This window comes from Triticum dicoccoides, chromosome 2B (assembly GCF_002162155.2).
Source record: "Triticum dicoccoides isolate Atlit2015 ecotype Zavitan chromosome 2B, WEW_v2.0, whole genome shotgun sequence".
Taxonomy (NCBI): domain Eukaryota; kingdom Viridiplantae; phylum Streptophyta; class Magnoliopsida; order Poales; family Poaceae; genus Triticum; species Triticum dicoccoides.
This window is the reverse complement of record NC_041383.1, coordinates 729,932,848-729,944,126: the sequence shown is the minus strand read 5'-3', so window position 1 is coordinate 729,944,126 and position 11,279 is coordinate 729,932,848. Positions and strand designations below refer to the sequence as shown.

The window sequence follows — 11,279 nt, the reverse complement described above, 5'->3', positions numbered from 1 at the left end:
CGGCCACGTGGAGGCTCATCTGTCCCGGTTTATGCAAGAACCGGGACTAAAGGTTTAGGGCATTAGTACCGACACTTTAGTCTCGGTTCAAAAACCGGGACAAATGGCCCTCACGAACCGGGACAATAGGTCCTTTTTCTGCTACTGCCAGATTCTGGAAGTGAATTCCATCATAATGCATTTTTAAAATTCTATTTATATATATTTTTTGAAACAGGGCAAAAGATTTGCCACTTTCATTCATTAAGCAGAAGAGGGTTGCCCGGTTAATTAACGGAAACCCGGGCGAAAACCGTTAAAACACACGCCCTCCACAAGGCACCATCAACACACACCGACCCGAGGGCGTGTGAGGGACGCGCATGTGATATTTTTTTCTCTTGCTGCAACGTACACATGCTAACCAAAACAGTTACATTAAAAGCTCGGAAAATTTGATGCTATGTACTATAAATTACATATGTGCTATTCACTATTAATGATAGGAAATTGTGTAGACAAACACATGCTATTCATTTCTAGCAACACCTACTTTGCTTCGTAGCGAAGCACGGACATTGTCACGTTGTTGCCACTGTTGATGATGGCAAGGAGAAGAATAGGCGGTGAAACGACTGAGATATGGTGTTGAAAAAGAGGATCTCGACCTGTGAGAGGTTTTTAGCCATAATTGTGGGGATAGGGGCAATGCATTTATTTTTATTTCGTTGCAACGCATAGGCATTTTTGCTAGTGCTAATCTAAGAAAACAAAAAAACAGAGGGATTATGCCAATGCTTCATGTACAAGCAAACAAGCCGTCAAGCCATTGTAAATTTGTGGGGGATAAATTGAGTGACAGCGGGAACCGGCAGCCGGCAGGGCCAGTCAACTCTTGAGCAGCACAGATGCCTTCGAAGGAAAGCACCTGCTGACATCGATTCAAGTTTCACCCTGCTTCGTACTCCTACTACAGAAAGCACCATCGTCACGCACTCACGCTCCAGGGAAGACTACCTCCCGTCCGTTCCACCTCCTCCGCCTCCCTCTGAAGCCAATCGGCAGCACCGCCGCCACCGCCACGCAACCGCGTTGACCGCTCCCCCGAGTCGCCCCTGCGCCGCGGCAGCCCACCGGAGCATTGAGCAAGCACGCCCCACAGACGCCCTACCCCGCCGCCAGGGTCTCCGACCGACCCGCGATGTCGCGCGGCGGCGGGTGCTCCCCGCCGATGGATCTGCTGCGGTCGGAGGCGATGCAGCTGGTGCAGGTCATCATCCCCGCCGAGTCGGCGCGCCTCGCCGTCTCCAACCTCGGCGACCTCGGCCTCCTCCAGTTCAAAGACGTACGTCCGCACGCCCTGTTGCTCACACCTTTGCTTGCTTTATTGCTCGGATTTCAATCTGTTTCCCCACTTCCGTTCGACCGCGTAATGCTGCTCGTCGTGTTCCTTCAAGCTCGGGTGCGGACCGGCGGTGTGCGCCTAGCGTTTTGGGCCTCGGCGCTGTAAACAATAGAGCATTGCGTGCTATGATACGCGATGTGGACTGCATATGTCTCAACCGATAGCCAACGTGCAGCATTGACCACTTGAGATAAACAATTATAGGATTGACCCAGCGATACAGATTACTACCTCCTCCGTCCTAGTTTATTAGCCACCCCTTTATTTAGGATCATATTTTGACCATTGATTTTAACTACTAAAATATAAGTCAAACAGAGCAAATATGATGTATCGGAAACTATGTTCGAATACGAATCCTACGATATATTTTGTGTGACATGCATTAACACTTAGTGAGTTAAATTTATGATCAAAGTTTGACACAAAATTCGAAGGGGGCCAATAAGCCAGGACGGAGGTAGTAGAAGATAGCACGTGCCTCAACCAGATAAATACTTAGCTGAAATGGTGCCGCTGCAACAGGTGTCGGTGTTATGAAAAGTTGCCGCGTCTCAAACTTTGGCACGAACAAAAGCCCCTCCCCTATTATTGCAATTTGAAAATGGCAAATTGAGGCATGGATTTGCGCGACAGTGATCGTGTACCATGCGGGACACTGTCATCTTGAACTCTACACATGGCAGCTAACGCACTCACTGCTGAGGCCGATCACTGGTTATACACGATCCTAGTGGTATGCTCTTCAGGCCCTTGTTTTCTCTAGTATATCCCTCAAGAGTGGTGCGTTCTTCTTCGAATGGAGGAGGCATAATGTTCTTCATGAAGCACATGAGGAGGCAACTTTTTATCCTTTTCATGGATGAACATAAAATGCCTTAGGATGATGCCTTTTCACGGAACATCACTAGGATCATACGTACATGACTGTCAAGTTAATAATAGCCTAATTTTATGTCCTCGTGATAAATTTGGAACTATAAACATTTCAAATTTTGTTAATTACTTGAAGTATTTTTCTACAACTACTGACATGCAACCGTACGTGTAGCGCTATCTTATGAGTTTATGTAACCTCAGGTGAACTTATTTTAGCTTGGAATTTCATAAGGTAAAACATGAAACCTGTTGACATAGGCGATTTTTATCTGTGTTAAGTCATGCTTTTTTCCTTTTCGTTTAGTCCAGGAGAATCTAATATCTGCCCTTTGTTTCAGCTTAATGCGGACAAGAGCCCATTCCAACGGGCATATGCTGCCCAGGTGCGCGACCTTATTTAATGCTTTCTTGTTGCTGTGCTCTGTTATGCAATGTGGCCTTATATCTGTCCAGCTTATTACGATTCACAGTTTCTTGAATACCTGTAAAGGAACTAAATCCCGTGTATGTCACTGATTAAATTTCGTATAGAACTGTTGGTCTTTTCAGCATCTTTTTTACTTTATGCTGTGAAAACAATATCCTATTCTGATGAGGCGAAACAATATCCTATTCTTAATGCCCAGATTATCACCATTTTCCTATGATACATAGTGGGTTAATACATGTCCCCATTATATGAGGATGGAACCACAATATCCAGTTAATGCAATGATTTGGTTTTCAGAATCCTACGTTATCCTGATTACATGTAGCCTAATGTGAAAAGGACTAAACCCTAAATATTTCGCATTCGTCTTGTGCTCTGAATCATAATCATATTTACTACTAGTTCATACTGATCTGTGAATTTAATAATCTTTTTTCTGCACATACACCTTGTGCAGATCAAGAGGTGTGGTGAAATGGCTCGCAGGTTGCGTTTTTTCAAGGAACAAATGTCGAAAGCTGCAATATTGACTTCTCCGACGCAATTTTCAGGAGCTTCTTTGGAAATTGGTGATCTGGAGGTATTTGGTTAATGAAACTTATGCCCTCATCATTTGCAGGTTGTAAGTGTAGAATTTTGTTTTAACATTGTCAACTAACAGATAAAACTTGGGGAATTTGAAGCTGAGCTAACTGAAGTAAATACAAATAATAGAAAATTGCAGAGGACATACAATGAGCTGGTGGAGTACAATGTTCTTCTAGAAAAGGTATGACCACATTAAAGGATAATTAAATAATTTATTTAATGCAATTCACTTTTCTCTTTTCGTGCATTGACGAGAGCACCATAAACTGAAAGGAATTAAACCCTGAAATCCCCTGAGGTGCAAGGTGAAAAAGAAACAATACAAAAAACTTGCTTGTAGAATATTTGTGACATCAAGGAAAGGTAATTGACTCTCTAGTTTCTATAAACACCCTGATATAGTTAAAAACTTAAAATGTAGCAATATTTACCACCATTGATTTCGAATTGCATTCATTGTACATTACTTTGGGTTTTATTGAACATGACATGAAATTCCTGATGTTCCAATCTCAAGCGGGGATCAGAAATTTATAAAAAGTATAATTGTAATCGATGCAGCCTTCACCAAACAAATGTGAAACCACAAACTATATATTTTGATGATTCAGATTACAGAGTAGTATTGATTGACTGAATGAAAAGAAACATCTCTTTACAACTTTTAATGAAAATTTAGAAGAGAGTAGTTTCTGTCGGCTTGTATTTGGGTCAACGACATGACAGGAGTCATGTAGCAAGCATTCCAGGAAGTAGCGCATAGCAACAGCAGGAGGATGAGGAGTCAGATAAATATCTGGTTATTGGTGTAGGAAACAATTCATTGTTAAATTTGTATGCAATTAGGAACCCTTGTCTTATGGGAATCTGGTCATGTTAGTTTTCTTTAGCCTGAGTCCACCGTAATCTTTAGGCAAGCAAGAAATAAGTTCCTTATACCTGAACTTCCTTTGTGCCGAGGGGTAAGCTGCTGACTGCATTTGCACCTTGCTGCGGAAGCGTGCTCCTCGCAATGGGTACCATGACTTGTGCAGTGCAATTATTTTTCTTTTCTCGTTGTGTGTTGCCAGTTAGTCGAATATTTGTGCTCGCTGTGCCTACACAGGGCACCTAATTATCCAGTTGTGCACTTTTGACTGCAATTAGTATTATTTTTCTCGCACGCCAGATTTTAAGTGTGCATCATCTGTTGAGGCTTCTGGTTTTTTGAGCTATGGGGCATTATTTTTAAAACTATTTAAAACTATGCCGGTTTGTTTTTTTTTGTATTTGTAGGATGTATTTTGGATGTGCGGATATTTTATTTGTACATATTCGAGAGTCCTATAATGCCATGTCCCTATAGTAGCTCCACCCTTAGTTATATGTTGTTCATTACTGGTCTCTATTTACTTTCAGACTGGTGAGTTTTTCTACTCAGCTCAGAGAAGCGCGGCAGAGCAACAGAGGGAAATGGTGGCTGATCAGTCTGGTGATTCTTCTCTGGAGAGTCCTTTATTGCACCAGGTGAGGACCATTTTGCTAGTAAAGCAATATATTAGTTCTCCTTGTTTTCATACTTCTTTCGTTGCAGGAAATGGTGATAGATCCATCGAAACAAGTGAAGCTAGGTTCCCTGATTGGTCTTGTGCCAAAGCAAAAGGCTATGGCCTTTGAGCGTATACTTTACCGTGCCACCAGGGGCAATATGTTACTCCGACAAGAATCTGTTGATGAATCTATAATTGATCCACAATCTGGAGAGAAGGTTACTACTTCCCTTTGTCGTCAACTCCCTTCCATAAATTTTAGGAATTACTTATGAATATTCAATATGATGCTTCTTTGCTTTTTATTTTTTTGCGTTGAAGACGAAGTTTGTTATGTCAGATGATTGAAAATGAACCTAATCAGTACTATTGTATGGGATTTTGAGATAACAAAAGAATCATAAACAACCTATCCTGTGACGGGTGTGGCATACCTAGCCAGCACTACGGTGTGGCCCAAGCAGTTAGAATAGGAAAAAATTAGAAGGGGTAATTAGTGGCACAAGTTTGCTTAAATTTGGTAAAAATGTGAAAATTCTGCTAAATGGGGTATTTCCTGTCACAAACATGAAACTAGGGCATAAAAAATGGAATTCACTCTACAAATTATTATTTTCTCGGCAATGATGTTTAACATTCAGCTGTAAGCCACATCATATTGTTGTTATTTCTCCCCCACTAGTTATGTACTTATTTCTGAAATATTATTTTCCTCATATGGTTTTGTCACTATAACGTATTGACAGGCCGTGAAAAATTCTTTCGTTATATTCTACTCTGGGGAGAGAGCAAAATCCAAGATTCTAAAAATTTGTGATGCTTTTGGTGCCAACCGTTATCCGTTTCCAGAAGACCTTGCCACACAATTACAAACTATTCAGAAGGTTGGTGTCTACCCCTGTGTTTTGTTCTTTAAACCATGTTGGTGCTCATTTTGCTTTGTGGATTAGTTCTCTTGAAGAGAATGCTGAGACCTCCTCTCGTGCTTGCTTTTGTATATATATATCTATGTGATGTTTTTGAGCATATACTATATATTTGACCTTAGTACCATACAATTGATAGCACATCATCATATTAAACCCGCTATTATTTAGTACTTTAGGACACATTTTTGTAAACTGGAGGGTGTATTTTCTTTTCTTCTTTTTGGTGTTTCATGTTTGATTAGATAGGTAATCTTGTTGAAATTTTTTTCCTTTCTGTCTCAAGCTTGTGCAGAAGTTCTGAATTGTAGTCAAAAATTCTTTCACAAAAGCTGTTGTACTATATTTACTAAGCTACTATTATTTGTTCTGAAACATTTGCAACTGTTTAGGTATCTGGAAAAGTGTCAGAGTTGAAGGCAACTGTTGAAATAGGTTTAGCTCATCGTGACGGCATACTTAAAAATATAGCTTGTGAGTATGAAGAATGGAAAAACCTGGTAAGCTTGTATTATATACAATCTTTTGGTATGTTTCTTATCATGCAAAATAGAAGTCCGTGCTATTTGAACAACGCTTGCTGAATATCTTATTAATTTCGTTGCATTCATGTTTAATTCTGATTGACGTACAAATGCTTCAGTTAAAGAAGGAAAAAGCTATTTACCACACGCTAAACATGTTCAGTCTTGATGTAACAAAGAAATGTTTAGTTGCTGAGGGGTGGAGTCCCGTTTTTGCTACAAGTCAGGTATGCAAATGCACTCTCATCCCTTCTAGAATTGATGTTTTCTGGCTGCTTTTTTGGTTTCGGTTGCTCTTACTTTGTCAATAGGTTTAGGAGATTATTTTACCTATTGCAGGTACAAGATGCACTTCATCGTGCTACTACTGGTAGCAACTCCGAAGTTGGTTGCATTTTCCAAATTCTGAACACACAAGAATCTCCTCCAACGTATTTCCAGACAAACAAATTTACGTCCTCCTTCCAGGACATTGTGGATGCCTATGGGTAAGTTTCAAAAATATAAAGATTGTTAGGGAAACACTAGTGAGCCATAAGCCAGTATATGTACACGTACATGTGTGGCACATTTATAGGAAACTTCTTATACAATGGGGTATCAGTATTACACAACTAATATGGCTCTTTGCCAAGCTTACAACCAGTAGAATCTGAAGGAGCACAAAGACCCTAAAAGACCACAAAGTAGTATGAACGAACGAAGACATATGTGAACCACAAATATGTTCCCAACAGTGACGTTACTGAGCAAACGACCCAGTGGAGGAAGCGGCAGAGGTGGCGTTGGAGAACACGGAGGGACTGACAGGTGCAGCGGAACGTAGGAGAAGCCACTCAAACTCCTAGAGACAGAGAATCAGGGCAACAAGGACCAGTGCCAACCATGATACATCTCTCACATATCTGTATCTATCTATTTCATAATCGGTATATCTAGATCAGTATACTGTTTTGTCCATTTATTTGTTGATTTACTTTGTGTTTCCCTTTTCTAAACCTTTAGTACTGTGCTCATTTAGTGAAATTCTATCATAGTTATACTCTTTCTTGTGTTCCTTTCGTTGTTTGTTTTGCTGATAGATAATTATGCCCCCGTACTGGTCATGTTAAGTTTTATATTTCTATTATTTCTTTGTGCTATATGTGTAGAATACGGAGCATAATTATCTATGTGGGTTAGGACTTTTATCTTCAAACTAGTGATACTAATTCAACATATCTGATATTTATTGTAATTTACAGAAATGGTTACCATCAACCAGGAATAACCTAGTCACTTCTTACTGCATAAAGGAATTATTGGGGTTCATGCTATGTGCTAACTTTACATTAAATATAATTTGCAGTATTGCGAGCTATCAAGAACTAAATCCTGGTTTATTTACCATCGTAACATTCCCCTTCTTATTTGCCGTCATGTTTGGTGATTGGGGTCATGGAATTTGTATATTTCTTACTGCACTGTACCTCATAATCCGAGAGAAGAAGCTAGCTTCACAGGTTTCATCTCGAGCCTTCTCTTCTTCATTCAGTAGATATATGTTTTCCAAGGAAATTATTATTAACTTTCTTCATTTCTTTGCTCGCAGAAACTAGATGACATAGTGGAAATAATGTTTGGTGGGCGCTATGTAATTTTGATTATGTCCCTTTTTTCAATTTACACTGGATTGATATATAATGAGTTCTTCTCGGTTCCATTTGAGCTCTTCGGTAAATCTGCCTATGCCTGCCATGATCCTTCGTGTGGGTAAGCTGCTGAATTTGTGCTCCTACTTTGATGTTTTATGAAAATCGCATGACTTTCCCTTTTCCCCTTTGTTTTATTTATAGGGATGCTACAACTGAAGGATTAGTTATGGTGGGGCAAACATACCCATTTGGTGTCGATCCAGTGTGGCATGGAAGCCGCAGTGAGCTGCCATTTCTCAATTCCCTAAAGATGAAAATGTCAATTCTTCTTGGAATTGCACAAATGAACCTTGGAATTGTGTTGAGTTTCTTTAATGCGAAGTATTTCAAAAATACTGTTAATGTTTGGTAGGTCGAACTCTTCCCAGGAATAATCAGTCCTGTGATTTCAAAAATACTCATTCAGTTTTTGTGTCAACAGGTATCAGTTTGTTCCCCAGCTGATCTTCTTAAACAGCTTATTTGGTTACCTGTCACTCCTCATCATTATTAAGTGGTGCACTGGCTCAAAAGCTGACCTATACCATATAATGATATATATGTTTCTGAGTCCAACGGATGATATTGGGGAGAACCAGCTATTTCCTGGGCAGAGAATTGTGCAGGTTTGGTGATATTCATTGCTGCTGCCATGTGTTGATTCTGTCAGTTGCACATAACATTTCTTGTTTCCTCGCAGCTTGTTCTACTTCTGCTTGCTCTGGTGTCTGTGCCTTGGATGCTGTTTCCGAAGCCATTGTTTTTGAAGAAGCAACATGAGCAGGTTGCAGACCTTTCTTAATTCCCTAACTGTCTTCTCACTGGAATATACTCCTATATCATATACCCACTTGTTGATGTTTTAATTTGCCTCCATCAGAGACACCAAGGCCAGCATTACACCATGCTCCAGGAGACAGATGAATCAGTGGCTCAATTGGGAGGACAACATGAAAACCCACACAACCACGAGGAGTTTGAATTCAGTGAAGTTTTGGTCCACCAGCTGATCCACACAATTGAGTTTGTGCTCGGTGCGGTCTCAAATACCGCCTCATATCTTCGTCTTTGGGCTCTCAGGTATCATTGAACATGATATAACACATCAACCCCAAATAAGTAAGTTTCTCCTCACGAGACAGACATTGACAAGTAATCGATGTCTTTATTTTTGCAGTCTCGCGCACTCAGAACTGTCCAGTGTCTTCTATGATAAGGTTCTTCTTCTAGCATGGGGGTAAGATGCACTCTCTTTTACTGCTCTCTACGCCTATTGTGGCTCTTCTAATGCTGTGTTGTGCTCTCTTTGCAGATACAACAATGTTATCATCCTTGTCGTCGGAGTAATGGTCTTCCTCTTTGCCACTATTTTTGTTCTGCTTTCGATGGAGACCCTGAGTGCATTTCTGCACGCCTTGAGGCTCCACTGGGTCGAGTTCCAGGGTAAGTTTTATGAGGGTGGTGGGTATAAGTTTGCACCATTCGTGTTCGCGTCGATCCTCGAGGAGGAAGATTGAGCCCCAAGCGGTGTATGTAATTTACATAATGTAAGACCTCAAGAGGCTGTTGGAGGAAGATTCAGAAAACTCATGTTGCTTGAGCTGGAGCCATACCTGGTTATTTGTAAATTATGATGTGCTATAACGGTGCGGCTGGTACAGCTGCAACTAAAGCCGAGTGCATTGCATCTCCACATTTTTGGGAGTTGTGACATTCATCAGTTTATGCTCATGCCTGCGGTCTACCACATAACCGATGTGTATTTTATACTATGATTTTGTAAATAAATAAGACCCGTTGTTTTGAGCATGTTTTACTTGACATTTGTCGATAAGTTTTTTCTCGAACGTGCACCAAGATGCGTGTCATTTGTATTGGAAAAATGGGTAGAATGGTGCCCGTCTTGCAACAAATCTGGTTGTAGTATCCATAAATCCATGCCAAGAGCATAGAAAATGATATGCTAGTTGTAGATGTGAGATCTGTTAAACATATTGTTATGAGGCCTATGGTCGGACATCTTATATGTCACGTTGGAATAGCTAGGTAGATATCCGGTGTAGTATCTCCTTCTATCTCCTGTTAAACCTCCTGTAATATCTCCTGTTGGTTAGCCTCGACGCTGCCAATCCTTGTACTCCAAGCTACAATCAATATGTACTCATGCGGCTCCCCTGTTGGGAGTAGGAACGCTTAACCAGATTTTACATGGTATACAGAGCAACCTCTTCCACCACATCTAGCTTTCGATGTGCCTGCGCCAAGAACCCTAGCCACCTTCCACATACCTGCGCCAAAACCCTAGCCTACCTTCCTTCCATCAGCCGCCATGGCTTCCTCCTCCTCTGCCATCAACTCTAGCCTCAACTACAACACCTCCGAACCACTTACCCGAACCAATTACATCCTATGGCGCGCACAGGCAAGATCACAGATCATGGGTGCTGGCCTCTATGGCTACCTAGATCAAACCATTGAAGAACCACAAAAAACCCTCACCACCAAGAACGCCGAAGGGAAGGATCAGGTTGCCTCAAACCCTGCCTACTCCCAATGGCTCATCCAAGACCAACAGATCGTCGCTTATCTCCTCAGAAACCTATCCAAAGAAGTACTTGTTCAGGTTGCTTCGCATGAAAAATGGCATGCGATATGGACCGCGCTCGGGAAAATGTTCTCGACCATGTCTCTCTCGCGCGCCAACAACATAGGGGTCGCCCTCACCAACGCCCAGAAGGGCTCCCAGACGGCTGCTGTATATTTTGGTCAGATGCGGGCCCTCTTCGACGAGCTCACGGCGACGGGAAAGCCGATCGGCGAGGATGAGCTACTCTCCTTCATCATCGCCGGGTTGGACATGGAGTACCAGCCTATCATCTGGGCGCTCGATGCACGAACAGAACCAGTCTCCGTCGACATCCTCTTCTCCATGGTGGCAAATTTCGATCAGCAGGTCGAAATGTTCCATGATACAAACGCCGGATCCTTCAAATCATCGGCGAACTCTGCATCTCGTGGTCGCCAGGGAAACACCAAAAACTACCAAAACCAGCGGAGTGGTGGAGGTGGTGGTGGATCCCATGGTGGTGGCGGCTAGTACGGAGGCGGCGGCGGACAGTACGGTGGTGGTGGTGGCTACCACAATGGCGGCAACAACCAGGGTGGCGGCGGTGGCTACCACCCAAACAACAGTGGTGGCGGCGGCGGCGGCTACCACAATGGCGGCAACAACCAGGGTGGCGGCGGTGGCTACCACCCAAACAACAGTGGTGGCGGCGGCGGCTACCACAATGGTGGTGGTGGCGGCTATCCTGGTGGGGGTGGCGGCTACTACCAGGGCAACCCT

At 42.2% G+C, this 11,279-nt stretch overlaps 1 protein-coding gene across 2 annotated transcripts; it reads left to right on the top strand.

Annotated features, from left to right (window-relative positions):
- The first annotated feature begins 872 nt into the window (after nucleotides 1-872).
- On the top strand, nucleotides 873-9,742 carry LOC119365926 (V-type proton ATPase subunit a3-like). Of its 2 annotated transcripts, XM_037631579.1 has the most exons (18): nucleotides 873-1,324; nucleotides 2,602-2,646; nucleotides 3,151-3,273; nucleotides 3,355-3,462; nucleotides 4,680-4,787; nucleotides 4,855-5,028; nucleotides 5,557-5,694; nucleotides 6,129-6,236; nucleotides 6,380-6,487; nucleotides 6,600-6,748; nucleotides 7,609-7,762; nucleotides 7,852-8,012; nucleotides 8,096-8,302; nucleotides 8,376-8,559; nucleotides 8,634-8,717; nucleotides 8,814-9,013; nucleotides 9,111-9,170; nucleotides 9,246-9,742. In XM_037631579.1, exons 1-18 carry the CDS (start codon nucleotides 1,181-1,183, stop codon nucleotides 9,448-9,450), a joined length of 2,460 nt encoding a protein of 819 aa, XP_037487476.1. In that variant the 5' UTR covers nucleotides 873-1,180; the 3' UTR covers nucleotides 9,451-9,742. The 2 variants fall into 2 exon arrangements, with proteins under 2 accessions (XP_037487476.1, XP_037487477.1); XM_037631580.1 differs by lacking the exons at nucleotides 9,111-9,170; nucleotides 9,246-9,742 and having other exon boundaries at nucleotides 8,816-8,978.
- The last annotated feature ends 1,537 nt before the right edge of the window (nucleotides 9,743-11,279 follow it).

Bases quoted from the DNA above. Each gene is read 5' to 3' on its own strand.
- LOC119365926 (XM_037631579.1), top strand. From the start codon at position 1,181: ATGTCGCGCGGCGGCGGGTGCTCCCCGCCGATGGATCTGCTGCGGTCG. The intron at 3,274-3,354 runs GTATTTGGTTAA...GTCAACTAACAG, and splicing joins TGGAAATTGGTGATCTGGAG to ATAAAACTTGGGGAATTTGA. The intron at 7,763-7,851 runs GTTTCATCTCGA...CTTTGCTCGCAG, and splicing joins AGAAGAAGCTAGCTTCACAG to AAACTAGATGACATAGTGGA.